Source organism: Ruditapes philippinarum, unplaced genomic scaffold (assembly GCF_026571515.1).
Source record: "Ruditapes philippinarum isolate M1 unplaced genomic scaffold, ASM2657151v2 ctg11357_1_1_1_1, whole genome shotgun sequence".
NCBI classification, from domain to species: Eukaryota; Metazoa; Mollusca; class Bivalvia; order Venerida; family Veneridae; genus Ruditapes; species Ruditapes philippinarum.
This window is the reverse complement of record NW_026860162.1, coordinates 8393-30821: the sequence shown is the minus strand read 5'-3', so window position 1 is coordinate 30821 and position 22429 is coordinate 8393. Positions and strand designations below refer to the sequence as shown.

At 31.8% G+C, this 22429-nt stretch overlaps 2 protein-coding genes across 2 annotated transcripts; both read right to left on the bottom strand.

The window, feature by feature from the left end:
* Nucleotides 1–47: 47 nt before the first annotated feature.
* LOC132759092 (tripartite motif-containing protein 3-like) lies at nucleotides 48–3016 on the bottom strand. Its single transcript, XM_060750816.1, has one exon. It carries the CDS (start codon nucleotides 2932–2934, stop codon nucleotides 1873–1875), a length of 1062 nt encoding a protein of 353 aa, XP_060606799.1. The 5' UTR covers nucleotides 2935–3016; the 3' UTR covers nucleotides 48–1872.
* Nucleotides 3017–5949: 2933 nt separating this feature from the next.
* LOC132759093 (transmembrane protein 104-like) lies at nucleotides 5950–17774 on the bottom strand (the record flags this gene model as incomplete). The annotated part of the gene is given in 7 exon segments (XM_060750817.1): nucleotides 5950–6049; nucleotides 7220–7250; nucleotides 8088–8137; nucleotides 11995–12064; nucleotides 13609–13687; nucleotides 14386–14507; nucleotides 17575–17774. Coding segments are annotated over 7 exon segments (497 nt in total), but the record flags the coding sequence as incomplete, so codon positions are not given.
* Between the last annotated feature and the right edge of the window lie 4655 nt (nucleotides 17775–22429).

The window sequence follows — 22429 nt, the reverse complement described above, 5'->3', positions numbered from 1 at the left end:
ACTTATTAAAGACTATAGAATATGATACATAACTTTAAATGAATTGAAGCAATGAAATTATAATAATAACATTAACAAGAGGGCCATAATGGCCCTAGATCGCTCACCTGACCCATCAAACTCATCCGAACAATTATCTAGACAAGCACTCTGACCAAGTTTCATGACAGGTGAGTCAAAAATGTGACCACAAGGGTGTTAACAAGGATTATCCATATTCGAGCAGTGTGACCTAGTTTTTTACCCATGTGTGATTGTTTAACTTTCAGACTAATTTCCAGGCTACTTGGATCAAAACAGTAGCCACTAGAGTGTTAACAAGATTTTTCTATTTTTAGCTCCGGTGACCTAGTTTTTCATCCGAGATGACCATGTTCGAACTCATCCGAGCAATGACCTAGACAAGCATCCTGACCAAGTTTGATGATAATTGAGGCAAAAATGTGACCGCTAGAGTGTTAACGAACAAGTGTGGACGGACGACGGACATTCAATGATCCTAAAAGCTCACCCTGAGCAAGCTCAGGTGAGCTAACAATATTATGATGGAGGCAAAAATTAATAAATCAGTAATTATCAATTGAGTCATCTGTGCTCGCACATCTGTTATAATCTACGCACGATATCAGGTGGGAAAATTAATGAAAACTTAAGGTGAATTCCATGGAAGCACAGTCATGCTTTCATTAAAATATTTGAACATAGATTTATACATAGAGCCTTAATATATTTAATATACATATATATAGATGCATATGAAAAATCTTGAAGATTTAAGGAATATGAATTGCCTATCAAAGATTGTTAAATTTCAAAAAACTTTTCAAACATGTATGAAAAAGAAAAATTATCACAGAAATAATGGATGTTTAAAAATGTAGATACATTGCATGATTGCCAAAGATTTACGGGTACTAAATGACAAGGGTACATTATTGCACCACTACTGTTGTAGAAAAAAGAAATTTAATATTTTTTCTTTTTATATAATGGTTAGCTGAATCTGTACAATTGTAAGTAATACAAAATCAATTTTTGTCTGCACTTTCCTTACTTGTTATCTCGAAAAAAAGTTATTAAAGACCTATCATTTGTACAATATCCTATGACATTTGGATTTTAAATGTTATCATATTTAAACACAAACCAACTTTTAAAAGATATCGAAGGGGTAATATTAGCTTACAACAATTTAAACATTATATATATTGACAATCACACGAGATAATGAGGTCAATTTTAAATGTTCACAAATATACAGAAAGTTTGTACTCTAAATAATATCAATTTTTTAAATGACTAGTCATTCAGATTTGTCAGAATACATTCTGAGAAGAACTGAATAATAATGATAAATAAAATCCAGTACTCTATCGCAATCATGTTTAAATAATTATATGAAAACATTTATATACTGTATAATTTTATATCAATAATAATAAAATATCAATGTTGACAGTAACATTTTCCTCGAAACCGCAATGGCCGTTTAAAGCTTAAATTTAAATTTGTGTAAGTTTTATTAATTCTCAAAATCGTCATTTCCATGTATAATTAACACACTTTCAAATTTTTCATTTTTAAGTTTATGCTTATTTGACACCATGGTATTTGAACATTTTGAACAACCTTCACATTCTAATGTAATAATCAAGCAACAAATATATGACAAGACACCGTTAACTTATAATAGCTTTCTTCATCATTATCAAGCTTTAAAGTAGCTTTTTCTCTCCTTGTTATGAAATCTGTCAAATCTCAACTATTATAAAGCATAAAAAGTGACCATCATTAGTTTTTATAGGCATATTATATAATTACTGTTAAGCTATTTTATCCTCATGTCAGGTGACAGGCACAACACAGCATATTTCAATTTTCTAATTTCACGTGATGACCTTCCATATTATTCATGTATTTTCTCATACGCATTACACTATGTAAGATTTCAATGCCTTCGTGTCTTAATTCAACGCGCATTGCAGATTTCTCATTGTCGTCTGCTGCCTTTACAAACATCGGCATTAACCGTAGCAACTGCTCGGCAGCTATAAAACGCTGCTCAGGTTTTCCATATTTCATAATCGTTTCCATTTCTGACTTGCTAAACTTCATTGCTTCCTTCAAACTATGACATTCAATTATCTTGCTTTCTTGACACTTTGAATATGTCTCCAGGTTTTCGTCGCAAAATTTATCACTCGTCAGCGTCTGCTGCATTTCGTTGAGTAGCTGGTCAAGCTCACCTCTGATCGTCATCATACGGCTTTTAAAGTCACTTATCTTCTCTCTTACAACTGTAATATCGTTAACCATAGCTCTCTCTGTCTCATCAAGCTTGTTATTTATGTCTAGAAATTGTTGTTCTATGTCACTAACCTTTTCAGTAATGGCTTCATCTGATGCCTGTGAGGTGACTGTCACTACGTTACAACCCCAACGATGAACTGTATTTTTACATTCTTCACAGAGAATTGCTGAGTGTTCGTGACAATAGAAAGACATTTTTTCTCCAGGATGCATCTGACATAGTTCTATCTGATTGCATTCTTCCAGATCTTGCGGATTAATAGAAAGTTGTCCGTCAACTTCATCATCAGTTTCTGTGAGGTCATTGGAAAAACCAGGTGTTGGAATTCTATCAATTCTTTCAATTAAGCGCATCAATGGCCAGTTTGTCGGCAAATGTTTGGCCCACTCTGTCCTAACAACATTTCTTGGTGGAGTCGTGCTTTGCCTACATTCTGGACACACTATTTTGCGTTGTCTCCCAGGTGTATCCTCATTTTGTATGATCAACTGAATACATTCCTCACAGAAAGTATGGATGCACGACAAGCTCTTTGGTGATTTTAAAGTATCAAGGCAAATTGGGCAATTAAGGTTTTCTCTCAAACTTCTGCCCGCAATATCCATAATATTTCCCGTTGCCATGTGTGCCCGTGGTTTTACTTTTCTTTGCTTAAAATGATATCCGTACGTCTATTTTATCATCCTGGTTAAATCTGATTGGTAAGATTTTATCTCAATGATATATTTACTGGTATGTATAATGTATTATATTATTGTCGACAACAAAGATAACAAGATATGATAGAATGATACTCAATTATCTGCTTGCATTTGGTTGTTTAAATTTTTATCAATTGTTGTTATCATTGTTTTTATAAAAATAGGGACAGAAAGTTTAAACTATGTTTAAAAACACTGAAATATTATACCGTATTGTTACGTTTTGAAAGTGAACATAAGAGAAAAGAACAATAACAAAAACATGACATTTCTTAATATATATAATAATTTTATGTATATCTTATTTTGAGCAAAGCGTTGTTTGCATTAGCAAATGCTATTTTAGAGTAATGACATCTAAGAAACATTGATATTTTTGGACATTAGTAATCAATAAATACTGTATATTGTGAGAAATTATCTAACAAGAGCTGTCACAGGAGGCAGCGAAGCTCGACTAATAAAATACTGGACGCAGTAAGGAGGACAAAACTATGAAAGAAAATTCAATTATGTATAATTATGTATTAAGTTATAGTAAAAAAATAACATTTGTTAACATTAATTCCAAGATCAAGGGGAATAATTCTAGAAATAGTCATGCTACAGTTATGGACCTTGTCACACATTTGTGTAATGATAAGAAATATATATTTGAAGTTTGAAGTAGATACCTTAAAAAGTAAAGAAGTTATTATATTTCTTAAAGAAAATCCTAAGTTCAAAGAGAGATAAATCTGTAAATATTGCTTCAAGAGTTATGAACATTGTCACATAAAATGTAATTGATGATAAGGAATAAGTATTTGAAGTTTGAGGTAGATACCTTTAAAAATAAAAAAGTTATAATAAAAAATAACATTTTTCTAGTAAAATAATCTAAGTTTATGGTGAGATAATTCTTGCAATATTGGTGCTAGAGTTATGAACCTTGTCACATAAGATGTGGATGATGATAACGTAAATATATTTGAATCCCTTTAGAAATAAATAAGTTACAGTAAAAAATAATATTTTTTATGGAAAATTCTAAGTTAAAGGGGAGATAAATCTGAAAATATTGGTGCTAGAGTTAAGAACCTTGTCACATAAGATGGGGATGATGATAAGGTACATATATTTGAAGTATGAGGTTGATCCCTTAAGAAATAAAGAAGTAACAGTAAAAAATAGTATTTTTTTAAGGAAAATTCTAAGTTCAAGGGGAGATAAATCTGAAAATATTGGTGCTAGAGTTATGAACCTTGTCACATAAGATGTGGTTGATGATAAGGAACATATATTTGAAGTTTGAAGTTGAGACCTTAAGAAATGACAAAGTTATAGTGAAAAATATTTTACTGCACCAAAACTTTTATCTTAAATCTGGATGTGGACGCCGACGCCGGGGCGAGTAGGACAGCTCTCCATATACTTCGTATAGTCGAGCTAAAAATGTAAAAGAAAATCTGATTCCATTCTATATGTTTTAAAAGTTTTTTTTTGCGCTTCGATATCATTTACTTGTCGGTTAAAAAGTGCAATAACTCATCTTAACATAATATGATAATCATGTTTGAGTTACATCCCTTTTATTAGATATAAATAACCCTAACCCTACTTACAGTATTATCCCATCTGACATTTCAAATCAATAATAACTATTTTGTTGAATGATGTTTTTGCGCTTACAATGATTGCTGTATTTCCAGATAGCCCATTTTGTTTAAAAAATGATAGTATAAACCAATCTATTTATATCAACTTGTTCAAAAGAGCAAAAAAGGTGCATCAATTAAAGATTTGTTTTCCTTTTAAGGTACTGTATTGTTAAATGAGTTGATATTCCGAACTATGAATAGAATACATTTATAAGTCACAAAGTCAAAGCCATTTATAGCCAATTTCAGCAAAATTCACAAAATTAACTTTGAAGGTCACAGTCTTTGAAGGTCACAGCCTTTCATGGTGAAAGGTTAAATTTCTTATGATAAGTGCAAGTAGAGTTAAATATTGACTGTGTAGCACACACAGACAACAAGATTTCCAGCCTAGTGGACAGATAGACAAACATACAGCCTCAAACTAGTATAATCCCTCACAACATTTGTTGTGATAGAAGGGTGTGGGGGGATGGGGTTATAATAATGAAACAGGACTCTGTAGTCATCAGTCTTGCTTTCAAATACTATACAAGACATAACCTTCTGGCTAGCAGAAATAATATAAATCAGTGCATAGTACAATAAATTCTAATAATCCCTACTGATTACACATGATATTAGTTAGAATAAGGTTCTTATAACTTTATAACATTGAAATTCAACAAATAACTACTCTAAATCAATGTCTCTGAATCTGGTGATATAAGGGCAGGGAAATAGTTGTATCCAACTCCCGCCACAACAGATTTTGGTGTAACATCCCTTAATACCCTGATTATTTCAATACATTTGATATAGAAATTGATAAATTATGTTTGATATAAATGAAAATTTCAAAGTTATATATACAGACTACAGTCATAAAATTATTTTAAACTCAAATAAATTTCCTCAGTCTATTATAGCACCACAAAGGCAGAGAAATGTATGTCTGTATGTCACTTTGTTTTAGACATAAAATATGTTTGGTTGGTTGGTTTTACTTACTTATGTCAAAATACTCAATGACTTCCAGGGTGGAGGCATTTTTGATACAATATGCATGGTTAATAAAACATTTGAACAGGTTTGCTAGGCAATACTACATTTCAAATATACTAGTATAAGCTCTGGGCATTGTAGTTGTTCACATAATGATTTGATGTGATGCCAAAATATTTGCATGTTTATAATAAATTTTAAAGAAGTAAATTTTAGAATAGAATAGCTCTGTGTGGTGCATACTAGAGAAACTGGCATACAATCTTTTACAGTAGTGTCTTAGTAAGTTAGTAGAACAATTGTTCATACATACCATGAAATATCCCTGATAGATTTTGGCACTGCTGCAGCATATATAGACAAATCTCCATACAAATAGATGACTATAGTCACATTAAATACAAACAACCCAACTGAAAATATTCAAAATATACCAATATTTAACAGTTTAGTTTTCTGATATAATGTAATACAGAATGTAGTACAATTTTACAGAAACATGAAGCCTGCACACAATCATTTCTATTCTATTTATATTCCCTGCAATAAGTGTAAAATCACCTTGCTCTTCTTAACAAATATTAAAGTCAGTATTCTTCATATAATATTCTAAATAATATAGAATATATTTCCATTAAATTTTTAATAAGTCATTTGATACATTAGAAACTGATTAGAAAGAAGTGTCTTGACTTAGGAGATAACTTTTCTACACTATAAACAAATAAAATCAGTTTGGTAAACATGAAATGAGCCGCATCAAGACAAAACCAACATAGTGCGTTTGTGACCAGCATGGATCCAGACCAGCCTGCGCATCCACGCAGTCTGATCAGGATCCATGCTGTTCGCTATCAGTTTCCCTACTTGTAATAGGGTTGGTAAGCGAACAGCATGGATCCTGATCAGACTGCGGGGATGCGCAGGCTGATCTGGATCCATGCTGGTCGCAAACCCATTATGTTGGTTTTGTCGTGACGCGGCTAAAATAGCTTTACAAATGTTTCAAGGAGTACTGGAAATTTTCACATAGGCAAAAAAAAAAATTTAAACAAGAACAGAAAATAATTGAAGAGAATCACCAGCATTTATGTTCTGCTCTTAAAGTTATTTCCAAGAGCAGATAACTCAAAATCAAGCTTACCTTGTTAATTTCAAATAATTTTTGTTAATATTATGCAAAGTGAAATACAATTTTATCTAAAAGATATTATATTTTGCTTCAATAAGAAGCAAATTCATTAAGAAATTCACTTATTAATAAGCATTATCTTTTGATAAAAATCTGAAACCCTAACCTTGCAACAGATTTAATCTATGCTTAAGTGAATTTCTTTATGTTATGCCTCCTTTTGAAGAAAAGTGCAGGATGCTCACTTGTACACTGTCACCATGGCAGGGGAAAAGTAACAAACACAAATTTGAAATCAAATGAGGTCCTGCTTGTCACAGTTTTGGGTTATCTGCTCTTGAAAATAATCAAAAAGAGGAAATAACTCACTTTCAGGGGCAAATAACTCAAAAAGAACATTGGTGTTTATAATTTGAAGTATCAGTACAAAAAATGTCTTTAAATGACTTACTTTTATTGAAAAACAGCCCAGCCATGTGACCCTGTAAAATAAAACCAAGACTTAAGTAATATCATCAGGGTAATTTATCAAAACAGCTGTCAAATGTACAATACACATATCTGTGCTCTGTGCTTGATAATATAACAAGATTCATACAAGTGTAACAAGAATTGTTTGATAAAACAATTATTTTATCAGTGAAAAACCATATTGTAAATATTTATTACATGTTTTGCAGTAGATTACTGAATTATAACGGTTAATTATATTCCGATAATTTCACAGTAATGATTACCAAATATAATTTCACAGTAGCCGAACTATATTTGGCGTAAAAATAAAATATTTATCATTAATGAATGTTTTTTTCAGCGGAAATGATGTCAATCATAATAAAAAATGTACGTGATAACTGTAGTTCGTAAATATCTACGAACGTTGTGCTGAAAAACATCTAATATCTAAAAATAATCATGGAATTATATTTTGCTTCAACATTGTGACGTCATTATTTGATGACGTCATGAAGATAAGAGCATGACGTTACGCGGCAAAAATCAGTAAAATGGTGTAAAAATCGTTAAAAAATCATGAAATAAACAGAAAATTTGTTTGTTTTACATGTAAGATCAAATAATATTTCACTCGTGAACCCCAGCTATTATATTTTCACTCGTGGCTACGCCACTCGTGGAAAATATTGCATCTGGTGTTCACTCGGTGAAATATTTTTCGATCTTACGCTGAAACAAACAAATATCCTCTATGTAATTGATCTACAATTACTTTTTGTTAAATCTTACGCATTTATTTTGTGTTTTTTCCTTGATACAAAATAATATTCAATACAGAGAATTCGAGAAATTCAAGAACTTACCAGCTCTGTTCTCATGGATATTTCAAATGGGTTGGCATCTGGAGGTTCTTCTGAAAAGTATTAAAACATGATTCTAGTTATTCATTTCTTTTAAAGGAACACCAACAATATCACATTTTATCCTCACTATCCAGATTTACTGATTAATGGAGGTGGTGATTTTTTTGTGTGTTTTTATTTACTCTCCAGATCACAACAGTTAGCCACCTTAAATCCACTGATGCACCAGGTCCAGCTACCACATCATTCCTGGACAGGCTGTCAAGCAGTTTACCAGTACTAGATGCCTTCACTTTCGCAAGGTACTGCTAATATTTCTGTACATGCCAAATCAGAGATATAGTATGAATGACTGTAGAAAGAATTTCATGATCAATTAGAACAAAAGTAATCAGCACCATCACAGAATCAAACTGGGGTCAACCAATCAAAAAGATACTTAAATATCCATTATATTTATAAGACACAATGGTCTATCAAAATTGATACAAATTAAAGCAAATATTATACCATTAAAATTTATTTGGCTTCAAAAGAATTTGTTAACCTTCTTAAAAGTAATTAAATATCCTAAATGTCAGGCTCTGTGAGTAAAAATAAGTATATATTACTTTCAATGAAATGTATGTGTAGTATAAATAATAAATATAAATTGTTTTCCAGTTAAAATACTTTTAAAGTTAAAAGTTAAAGCCATTCTGAATGTAGGCACTGAAATTGAATGGTTAAATATGCAAATTATAAAGACATGTAAATAATTTTGTAATAAATATCATTAATAATTATTATTTAATAGCACTATAATTCCGGCTATATCCCACATAGGACATGTAAATTATTTTATAAATGATATCATTATAGCACGATAATTCCTGCCATGCATGAATCTGAAACCAATTTAATGCTATTTCAGGAATAATTTCACAAACTTCTTTCATATCATTAAAAGTAAGTGTTCAAGTTATTAAAGTTACAATATGTGATCTTACAATCTTAGCTACTTGATCAATACTGTATAACTGTATAATATGAATTAATGATGAAATTAATGTAACTATAGTAACATTTAAATAAACTTTACTTGAGTTATCATTTCATATATAGTAAGATAGATTTGTAGGGTTTTATGTCACACCAACACAGTATAGGTCATATAAGGACTTCCCAGCTTTACTGGTGGAGGACGACCTCAGATGCTCGTCTGAACACTATTTCAGGTACAAAAAGCCCCGCACCTCAGTAGAACCACCAACGTTCCATTAGCTACCTTGATAGCTTCCTCACATGAAGAAACCAAAGTCCCTGGTGGGATTCAAACCCACACCGGTGAGGGGCAAGTGATTGAACTCAATGACCTTAACCACTGTTCCACTCACACTTGTGATATATACCAGTAGACAGAAATTAACCCTTACCTAAAATGGACTTGTAAAAAAAAACACTTTTTTTAGGGAAAATTTCAAAACATGTACTTTTTTAGGGAAAATTTCAAAACATATATACTGACTGTATATCAAACAATGCAGACTGTGATCAGAAAGCTGCAGATCTTGGTCTGCACTGGTTGCATGGGTACAATCTGTTGGAACAATTCTAGGAAAGAATTACAATAAAGGTTCTGTGGCAAGCTCTATAACATTTCAGGAATAAGTTTTATATTAAAACTATATGAAAAGACAACTGTTGTAAAATTCTTTTTATCACTCAATATCATTAAACTGGAAATTACTGAAGTGCTGATAATTATAAATAGAACACGATCTTAAATGTAATACTATGTAATATTTATTAATAAATATAATAAATTAATAGTGATAACACACTGAAAACAAGTGATTTCATGTGATGAAAAATCAATAAGTTACAGAATGACATTTTAAAAGAACATAAAAGGGGAAAGGTGTATGAAAGATAAAATATTTCAAAAATGGAACAAGATTAAAGAAATAGCATCAGACTTATTCAGATATTCTCTACCTTGCAATCAATCTTATATGAAATCATGATTTTCATGAAATTGCAACCAAGTTTGCAAGATCTATTCAACAACCTCTTTCAGTGAAATGATCAACTATCATATTTATATTGAAATTAATTTCTGACCCTGAGTATAAACTTCATTACCTCAGCACAAGACAATTACATGTATAGTGATAAGAAACATATACAATAAAATAGAAACATGTATTATGTACAAGTATGCTTATTCAAACTTGAGATTCTGTTGACATTGATTCAACTTTTGAATAAAGTTCACATTGATTCAACTTTTGAATAAAGTGTATTAACTTGTGTTAAAGACCACCTTCAAATAAAGACCACCCTGTACTTAAAGACCACTCTTTGAAGAACCTTCATTGATAAAAATACAACTGAATACACTCCGAATAAAGACCACTTTTTTTTTAAGGACCATGTATGATCTATTCTATGGATGACCTTTATTCACAAGTTTGACTGTAGTTATTACTGATAGTTTGAGAAAATTAGAAAATAAAAGACAGAAATTCTAGCACTAAGAAAATCTATTGATTTCAGAACTATTGTATAACAAATTTCTATCAAATACTTGTCTAGCAAACCTTGAATTGCTATGTGTTTGAAATTCAACAAATATTACAATCATTTCTTCAGCCAAAAACAATCCAGATTCAAACAATGCCAAAACTAATTAAAACTCGTTTTGAAGCATATAAGTCGTAATGTTACAATAAAGAGACCAGATCAAATTTTCAAATTTATCTTAATATCTCTGAATGCATAATTATATATAAATACAAGAACCTAAAATTAAATTTTGATTAATGCTGAACAATTTCTTTTTCCTTTTTACATTTTAAAATAAAAAATTATTTGCTGATTTCCAAGGTAACATAGCAATAATGTGCCACCACACTATTTTATAGTTTACCAATTAAACGTGATTCCTCTGTAGGCTGTAATGGTTAAACATGCAATTACTTATACTTGATACATTACTATGTCAATGATATCTATGATATGATATGGTTTGTCTCTGTGGTGATATGTACATTTGAGCCGCGCCTATAATGACAAAACCAACATAATGGGTTTGCGACCAGCATGGATCCAGACCAGCCTGCGCATCCGGGCAGTCTGATCAGGATCCATGCTTTTCGCTTACCAACTCTATTACAAGTAGAGAAACTGATAGCGAACAGCATGTATCCTGATCAGACTGCACAGATGCACAGCCTGATCTGGATCCATGCTGGTTGCAAACGCACTATGTTGGTTTTGTCGTGATGCGGCTCATTTGTATTAGTTAAAACGAAGACTGTAAGATGAATACACTGTCACATCATATTTTCTCTATACCTGAAATATGACAAGAAACTAGATCAATAATTAAATTGTTATCTATAAAAGCATCCACCAATTATTAATACAAGACCTAGTAGTTTAATGTACAGCATTAATTGACTTCTAAAACCTGAAAACTAGAACAAAATTTAGTACAAAAAAATAATTACAGCAGAAGTTCAAAAATTTACCAAACAAATGCTCTATTAATTTTAATAATCTATCATGAAATACATGAGGCTAACAAAAATACTACTGGTATATGTATTATATTGACCGTATAACAACAGGAATGCAGGGAATTTTTAAATCAACTAAGAGAGATAATTCAATTAAAATACAGCCTAAATATATTAGCCGTTCTCACATGATCAAAATGAGGGGAAATTAAACTTTTGCATATTAAATCATGCCTGTATATTAAAACAGATCATTGGTTTGACAGCATGCTTTCTTACTTCAGCTGTAATTAAACTATCTAAGTAACATATCTAATTAACACAATCATTATTCGGAGTAGATAAATTAAGGACATCATATGGTAGTACATGTAATGCACATTTGTTGTAATTATATATCTCACCATTAACATGTCTTCCATTAGCCAGCAATGGTTCAACTTCGTCATCATCTTCAGCACCAGCATTTACACTCTGATAAAATATATACTAACTTGATAAATTATTATATGGATAGACTTTATTGAATACTACATTTTTACAATTCATTTTAGTAGTTAAAAGATCATTAGTTACCACTCAAAGTTGTTTTTTCATCAAACCACCTAATACATCAAATATGATAATGTATGCTATTTTAGCAATATTTCAGTTATATATCAACTGGTTGTTACTTCAGAGACTTCCTGGATTATAAACCAGTACAGTACCTTTGTTGTATATCTGCAAATTACAGTCACTTTCTTGATACTTCTCACTTGAATCAGTTGTAGCATATAAATTAAAAGTGTTAGACAACACAATACACTTACTCAGGAATTAAGAATTTTTCAGGTTTTCCAAGCTAATCCAGGGATACAATTCAAACTTTTACAGTTACAGCTTCGAAAATAAAAGCAACAGGTAAAAATTTGTTTGTACCAAGGGATTAGCTTGGAAAAACCCATATTTGCCGAGTTCCGGATAACAACTATTGTCAAAAGAAATGAAAAGAATTGTCACAAACCAGCTCTTCTTGCAATTTCCAAATATTATAATTTACATGTGAAAAAAAACAACTAACAAACAAACAGCCATAATTCTGCTAGAAATAATCATATACATCATGTAACACAAAAATCTTAACAATATGAGCCAGTGCCCCCGATTGCAATCATTCTGTCAAAGTTTGACTGAAATCCATTGCGAGTTGTGCTTAACTCAAACTGATTATGTATCGCTAAATGTTTGTTGCCAATGTTATCATTTAAATCATACCTAAAGGGGATCATTCCTGTTACAATAATACCCTTAATAGGTAAGACAAAATTCTCCTTAAATACTAGACTGATGCAGAAAGGGAACTTGCTTATATTTCCTAAAGGAAAATGTCTGGAATTTTAACTTTTCGACACACAGAAATTTCCGCATACACAGTATATACATGTATGTTAAGCTTTTTATGACTATGCCATGTTTCTACATGATCCACATTCACCAGCATACAAGAGTTGTTAAATTGTATGAAAACTTCCTGATTGGCATGATTTGCTTAATGAAATCACAAAGTACATTTTGTACAGAAAAACAAAAAGTAATCTTATATTTAGTGCTGTCATTGATTCAGTGCAAAGAATATTGACAATAAACCGATATCGAATGACAAATATCGGCGAGATATTGATACATACTCCTAATTTCTTGAATATAAAACTTTTTCATAGCTGTTTAAATGATTTTAGTAAATTAATGTTTAGTTCATGCAAATATGTTGTGTTTCATTTCTTAATGACCTTTGCATGATTTTTTTTACAACCATATTTTGTCATCAGTGCTATGAAATGTGTCCATTATGTAACAACAGATTAGTGTTTGACAAGGCCACCTGCTCTTGTATATGTTCTTAGTGAATAATTTATCCAAAAAAATGATTTTTTCAAATGTGTATTGATTATTGATCAACAGAAAAATATCAATGATCAACATGATATCAACGATACATCTATATCGTCTCTATTGATGTCAGCTCTACTTACTACAGTTCTGTGTGTGTTGTGTTTCTTCAGTAAAGCATTAGCTATACCCATAGCTTCAGTTACAAATGTTACTGTCATAAAACTGTAAAATAAAAGTTGATGAGATATACAAAAAATTTAGCAAAATCAGCAAAATATTTATGATTGTATTTTTTAAGAGTATGATTCATGTCAAGTTACAAATATACAATGCTTATGAATCATGACTGTTTAATGCATAACTAAGTGGTAAAGAATGATTAGTGCCACTTCAACACTTAGATATATCACATGAACAAATTGTACATGGCCAACATTATCAACATACTTAAGAGATATCAAGTGGTATTGTTCTTGAATACTGTCCTTATAATGAGCTCTTAACTTCTTCAGTAGATAATTAAACAATCTTCAATAGTACATGAACGGATGTAACTCTTAAAATATAAAATATGTACAAAACTGATGTCCAAAGAACAATAACTTCATGATGATGTAATTGTAGGATACAGAATTTGACAATATCATAGCCACTTACATACAAGATTAAACAATAAGAAAAGTCAAAATGTTATAGTTACATTATTTCAAATAAAGCCAATAGACTGATAAGAAAAAAGTAAATATTGGTTTATACAATATCAAACTGTCCATGCCCCCTATCACCAGCTTAAGCAGAATTCAACATTTAAACATGAAAAATGGTGAAATTTTGAATTTAGAAACAATTCTTTTGAACTCAATCATGAAGATATGGTTACAAAATATATATATTATAAAGATACATGTACTATTGTTTACCTCATGAAAGATAGAACAATAATTATGACCAAGCTTAGAACCCATCCAGCCTGTTCAAAAGCTCTGGGCATTGTAAGAGCTCCGGTACCAACAATCAAGTTGAAAATGTATATCAACCCAACCTGTAAACATATAAAAGAACATAATATAGGACAGAGTGTACATTTAAGAAATAACATCAGCCTGAGATGTGTTTATATGCTATTTAACACCAGTTTGGAGTTTTGATGTGTATGAATTGACCACGAAGTATGTAGGCATGTTAGAATATACAATATACATCATGTACATGTAGAAATTCTAATATCCATTCCATTGACTTATTACAAGAAGAACAAAAATTGTAATACTTGTTAAAAGGGACCTCCATGACAGAGTATAGTGTGACTTGCTGACATATATCATTTGCCGATTAAAATGTCATCAGGGACTTTGAATTCTTTCACAACATAGAAACTACAATATAGCTACTTGATGGTCAATTGGTGGTTTTACACACTGATATTTTCAAGATCAACCACAAATAAAACTTGAAGGTTCTTTATTCCATGCAGTGAGACAAGACTCTTACAATGTGAACTACACATTTTCTGAACATTGGTTTTATAGTACTGCTTGACCTGTTCGCTGAAGCCAATCCCGTATCAAAAGTCAACCAGTACCGAGACATATTTATGTCATGCTGTAATTCAATTAATTTGCATGATCTAGACAAAAGCTATTTTAATACAGGTAGTTAGATATACTTGGGACATTTCAGTCTATATTTTTGAACACAGAACGTAAGATTGGGTTCACATTTCATAAAATTTGCCGTCATTGCTGCCCTAATTATCACTTGACTAGCGAGAATTAAGGTTCGGATACATTTGCATGTCATTTGGTGACCCGTGACCCAAATGCTATTTTTAATTCAAAACATGGCTTTGCAATTATGAATAATGGCGTATTGATTCAATAACAGACATTGTACCTAAAACATGTTGGATTTATATTGATTTGAGTGATGATTCATGAATTATTTGTTTGTTTTTATTTAAAATCATATACTTACTAAAAATAGTGTATGGTCTGTTACTAAAAACAGATGCTAGAATTCCCAAAACTTGAAGTCCAACGAGATTTCATTTGAAAGCAGACTTCATCTATAGTGGTAAACATTCTCTACATATTACCCTAACAAATAGTTGGGTACACAATGTCATTGAAGTTTCATTTAAAAACAAAACATGAATTGATTCAAATTGATTTGTTTGTGAAATGGTATTCTTATTTGACCCAAATTTGATTAATAAGGGTGATTTTAATAGGTCTTTAGGTATGGCACACAAACTGTCAAAATTCCGGTAGCCTTTGCAAAAAGGGTTGACCCATAACTTTACTGTCGCACAACGTCAAAATAAAAGCGACATGTAATGTCATGGAAGCCAGAACTACAGACTGGTGACCTATTTGGTCACTTTGCTGGTATGACCTAACTAACTGGGAAGGGTGTGCCTCTCAAAAGATGCTGCTGTCTCCCAGAAAAGGTGCCTTTCTTCTATTGTCTTTCTGTGTTCAATGATGCGAAGAATCTGGTCCTGGCCTGGGGAGAAGCCCTCTATGATGACAGACAGCTTGAGATAGCCAGTGCCCAGTAAAAATAAACTCAAAAATCATCACGGATGAAATTGCACCAGTAGTTTTTGAGGAGTAGTCTGGACAAGTTTTCTGATGGACGAACTGACAGACAATGGAAAAATGATCCCTTTATGTCTCCACTACTCTGTATAGGCAACACAAAAATGTGGAAAGCCAAATTTAGGGACAATGACTTCAAAGGCTCTTAGATAACAGATAACATGTGTATAAGTTCAACTGAAAATGAGAAAATGAAAATTTGCCGATAAAAACTCCTGAAATCACTGGGTTAGCATGTAGTCCAAATATTTAGACGTAACCGCAGATTTGAAGCTATTTTATACATGGGTCAAATCCGCTTTCCGATATAAGCGTCAAAATGTTAAAAAAAAGAAAATGCCATGTCTTTCAATGAAGGACTTCGTTAGCATGTAAACGTGAATTGTGATGGCGCTATATCTCACTTGGGTAGACCACTGATTATCACTCCTGAGGTCCCGGGTTCGATCCTGGGTAATAACATTAGGATTTTTCAGAGACACTTTTAGTGTTCCACCTACCTAGTGGTGTATTGCAAGAAATCCAGGTCATCCTCGCATGTATCAGTGCTATACACCTGATAGAATCCGGGTCAGCTCGGCCCTAAAACGTACTCAGCCCCCAAGTCAGCTCGGGCTGCTCGGCCCTATTCCAACTCGGCACGGGTCAACTCGGCCCACTTTTCAATTATTAATATTTAGGTTTGTGTTATCACTATTTATTGTAAATATTTATGATACACCTATTGACAGTTTCCGAATTAGCAGCAGTCAGTAGAATAGCGGGTATAGATAACCGATTGCGTATCTCACTGTATTTCTGACTTAAATACCTTCAGTGTCAAACAATGTGTTGAAATATATATTGTTACGGGCTATTATTATCAATCAGTGTGTATGTTAAGGATACTGATTAATTAGGTGATAATTATGATTGACTCATTCATTCATTAGATTAGTGACCACCTGCAATTAATTAGAAGCTTATGATATGAAGTAAACACGTTTTTGTTTCATATCTTTTTGAATATTACTTTACAAACAAAATGCCTCTAAGGAAACACATTTTTATTAGATCGATCTATATTAATTTTATCGAATCTGCAAGACAAATAAATAAAAAAAATCTAGATGTACTTATTTCGGCAGAAGTATAATTATATAATAATAAGATATTTCTCATTATTCATTTACCTTAACAACATGCAAAGCAAAGTTCATATGTTATATATATTTTTGTAAATAGGGCCAATTGACCCGTGCCGAGTTGACCCCTGCCAAGTAAGGCGAGTTGGTATAGGGCCGAGTTGACTCTTTTCCCACCTGATACACTGGGCATGTTAAAGAACCAAGGGGTCTATTCAATAAGAGCTAGGGACTAGTTCCCGGATTCCCTTGTATCTCATAGCTGTCTCTTAAAAATGTATACAATGTATACCTGCTTAGAATGATCGTAAACGATTTTTAAGCAGTATGAATTAGAACTAAATAAAAATTATTTAACGAAGATAAAACGATAAAATTTCCTTACACTCTTTGAAAATTGGGTGCCAATCTCATTGATATCGCCAGCCATGGTTGCAGATGTCAATGTTCCAACAAAGATCAGAACACTTTTAAGTTTAAAAGAGGGAGGAGGTGACTTTCTGTTCGTTTTAATGTTTTCTTTCTATCTGTCAAGACATTTTGTTGTTGTTGTCATATGATCTGCAGCTTAGAACGTCACAAAATTAAATCGTTTTCCACCCCACAAATTGATTGAAATAAACTGCATTTTGAAGATCTCTTTAAACAAATGATAATGTCATATAGTCTTATAATAACTTATTTATTTATTTTTATCAATTTTAACGTGAACATGATATAGTATATTTTGTATATGTTGTAAGCAGATACATTGAAACTTCAAGAACAACCGAAAAGATGAACAAATTACCACTAAGATTAAGAAATTACCACAAAGAAAATGGTCCTTCAGATCAAAACAAACGCTGGTTCTTGTCTTTCCCTCAACTTAATTTTGCAAATCATATTGTTATACTTTTACCTGCTGGAACCAAAAGTGAAGAGACATCTGTGCAGAACAACCAGGCTCTATAATTTTGATATTAGAATTCTTTTAATCTTTGAATAGACTGTTCAAATTTCAGTTTGCCAACTCCATGACATAAATTCAAAAGATTCCCTATAGATAAAGAAAGGATTAACTTTTTTCTAAAATAGACTTTATATCTTTTCATTTCAATTGGAATACAAGTCATAAAATGATTTTCAATGTCAATTGGAAACTTTTATTAACTTAAAGAAGATAACTGTTAGAGCTTCAATGTGCTGAAGAGGCCCAGACTGTGATTTTATAGTCCTGGAATTTACTTTTCAAAGTTAACCTGGGTATGGGTAGTTACCACGGACATCTGTCCTGTCAATTTTGTCTTCTAGCTGACAAGAACAAGAACTGAATTTGATATATTTTAAATGACTCATTGAAAATGTTAGGTATACAATTTATCTATGATGCAAATCATTTTATATGGTATCTGACATCATCATACATTGAAGGATAGATTTATATAAGCCACCCCATTAGACCAGATATGTGGCAGTTATCAGTTTCAATTCAGTCCTACGCATAAACCCTTCCAGCCTGCTGAATCTCAGTAAGGGCTTATCAGCTAGTAAATCACTACTAACTGTATATCTCCCATTAACACGTCCAATGAGTTGAGAGTCTTGTCATCATTAATTGGTCCTCTGTGTTCTTATCTAATGGCCCTAACGTTGAAGGATCAAATTTCTGATGTTTTTTTCTCTGGGTCTGCGGCCCTTGGAAGTGAATTGTGAAACTTAGCAATTATTTGAATTATTTGTAAATATACTTAATATCACAAGATAAATTTTAGCTACTGAATGAATTATATGTTGGGATAAACCTTTATAAGTGATAATCATCTCCTTGATTAATAAACTCTCATAGTTAAGTGTCATTGTCACTCATGCCCCCCCACCCCCCCCAAAAAAAAAAAAGAAAAAAAGAAAAAAGAAAAAAACGCTAAAAACAAAAGCCAAAAAAAACATTGTTTGTAATTTTTTACTGCAAATTGCAAGACTCTTAACTAAGTGACCAGGTAAGTGATATTTTTATTATAAAGTACATGTAGAGCTGTCCAACTCACCTCGGTTTGTAAGTTGGCACCAGCGTACATACTTTAAATTAATGCCCATGTGCAGTAAATATTTTAACTAACTTTTTTTTTATTAGCTCATCTGAGGACAATGTCCGTGAGACAAAAATTTATTTAAACAACTTCTACTCCTAAACCACATAGCCAAATTTGTTAAAACTTTGCAGGAGTGTACCTTGCATAAAGCTCTACCAAAGGTGTTTAAAGAATAAAATCCCATGCAGAACTTGTAAACTCTTCTTTTAAAAAATCCAAAGAGCTAGAGCTTAGATATTTGGCATGAGACATCTTATACTGAGTGTCTATCAAGTTACCTGTGGTAAAAATTGGCCCCGCCCCGAAGGGTCATTAATTTTCATTATACATCTGTATGTACACATGTATTCCTTATCATCATGATAAGGTGTTAAACTCAAAAACCAGTATTTACAGAACAATTTCCCTTTGAACATATAATTTTCCATAAAATAATGTTATTTTTTACTCTACGTCTTCATTTCATCATAAGGGATTGACTTAAAACTTCAAATATGTGTTCCTTACCAACAACTACATCATATGTGACAATGTTGTTCACTTTAGCACCAATATTTTTTAAGAATATTTCCCCATGAACTCATTTTTTTCCTAAAAAAAATGTGACTTTTTACTTACTTCTTTATTTCTTAAGGTATCTACTTCTAACTTAAATTATATGTTCCTTATACATGTGTGACAATATTCATAACTCTAGCATGAATATTTCCAGAATTATTTCCCCTTTGAACTTAGATGTTTATTATGCCCCCGAAGAGTGGCATATTAAAATCGAACCGTCAGTCTGTCCGGTTTCATACATATAGACAGTGGTGGTCGTGTACGTTCTGAAACTTTAGTATGCATGAAAGGATTTTGCTTTTTCTTTCATATATGAGATAACCATTGATGTATGGTGTTTCACGAACAAGACTCGGGTTCCTACGACTAAGGTCAAGGTCACTGTTGGGGTTCAAACTTTGTCATTTTTTATGTTATATAAATATAAAAGGTGGTGGTCCTGTCCGCTCTGAAACTTCAGTATGCATGAAAATATTTTTTTTCTTTCATATATGACATAACCATAGATGTATGGTGTGTCGCGAACAAGGCTCGGGTTCCTACGACTAAGGTCAAGGTCACTGTGGCGGTCCAAACTTTCAATTGTCAATCTTGATGTTAATATACATATAGGCAGAGATGGTCGTGTATGCTCTGAAACTAATATGCATGAAAGCATTATATTTTTTATTTCACATATGAAATTATCATAAATGTATGATGTGTTGCCCTTAAGACATATAAATGGTGGTTGTTGTGTCCGCTCTGTAACTTCCATATACATGAAAGTTTCATTTTCTTTTTAAATATAAAGTCACCATAGATGGACAATGTGTTGTGAACCGTGAAGACACAGGTTTCTTTGTCTAACTTAAAGGTCGTTGCTGGGGTTCGAACTTTGTCAATTTTTACCACCATACTTAACATGTTATTGGTGGTTTATAACTAGAATCCTTTAGGGGCATTTGTCACGTTCTGTGTAAATGATATCTACTCTTGACTTAAAATAATTGTTCTTTGTCATTACTTACATCATGCATGACAAGGTTCATAACTCTAGCATCTTTATTTCAAGAGATATTTTCTCTTTGAACTTACAACTTTACTTAAAAATTACATACATTTTGCTCTTATCATTTTCTTTCACTGAAGGAATAGTTTTCAAATTGCAAATTATTGTCTTTTTCATTAGAGCATGGAAATGGCTGTTTAACTTTTAATGACATGGTCAAATTTTACTATGAGGTGCAAAAATATTCAACATTTGAGTGTTTTCTCGTTACTGATGCAGAAAAATATCTATATCTTATGCTATTTGAGTATTTTGTTCAAAGGTTTGACTTCCGTTACTTTGTCCAGTATTTAGTCCAGCTCGGCTTGTACTGTCTCCTCTGGCAGATCTTGTTACTTTGGTGTCCAGTTATGGTTTCCTAAAAATAGCTTAAAGGTCATCAAATTTTTACTATTTTCTGCTCTTTTGCAATTGGTATAGTTAAAGTGATTTAGTATTTTGTATGGAAGTCAAAATACTACTTTGTTTACATTTTGCTACCTTTTTAACATTTTTTCTCACTTCAGAGCTCTTTTTTCAACCAAATTGAATGATAAGCATCAATAATGCTTTAAACCCATTATTATCACTAAACATTATTTTGCTCCTTAAAAAAATATAAATGTCTGAGGCATGATATACATTTACCATGAAAGTAATTTACATTATAGTATTCATATTGTGAGCACAGGAACTCGGCACAGTTTTGGGATAGTGTAAAAAGCAATTTCAGAAATAAAAAACTTATATAATATTTTTGTTTTTTAAAATTAATTTTTACACTATCCCAACTATCCCAACACTGTACCTCCCTGTGATTGTGAGTTGTAAGTGATTAAAATCCTTTTTAATGTAATCCAGTCTTTTTAGTCTTTATCTTACAATGTATTTCAAATTGAATGTATCTATGAAAATCTTAGTTTTCCTTATATCTAAAATGTTCTCTATATCCTCCAGCTAATACTATACATTCTTGAAACATGATAGGATCATAAAACATTCTAGGGTGCTGCTATCAGTGATACTGTGACAAGCCGTGTAATTATAATTAAATGCTCAACACTGGCAATGATAGGAAATTTTGGGGGAATACTGGAAATTTTGGGTTTGTGCATAGGACTGAATTGGCATTATCAGTTCTTTACTGCATAAGTGTGCTTACGAAACCCATCTCAACGATACCATCTTTGTAAAGCACATTCCATATACCGGTATACAAGTATTTATGTAAATCAACTGTAAGTATGTGTACAAATAGCCTCAATGGGCATCATTCTTGACCAGTAAAGTACAGTAAAGCATGGACCTATATTACTATTATCACAGAGTAAAGTAGGAAGTAAAAGTATCAAAAACTTCATGCTGCTTTCACTTTTATTTTCTTTTAAAACATTCCTATCAAATAGGATTGCATAGTTCAATTATATATCATCATATATCTTTACCCACAAACAATAAAAGAAGGAAACTGAACACAACTATTGCACAATTTGTCAAAACAACACTTCAGGATACAAAAAAAATCTGCTCTGGAAATTTGAGGTGAAATTTAGAGTATTACTAACTTGATATTGAAA

What these genes read in the sequence shown, in the direction of transcription:
- LOC132759092 (XM_060750816.1), bottom strand. Translation starts at nt 2,934, where the DNA reads ATGGCAACGGGAAATATTATGGATATTGCGGGCAGAAGTTTGAGAGAA.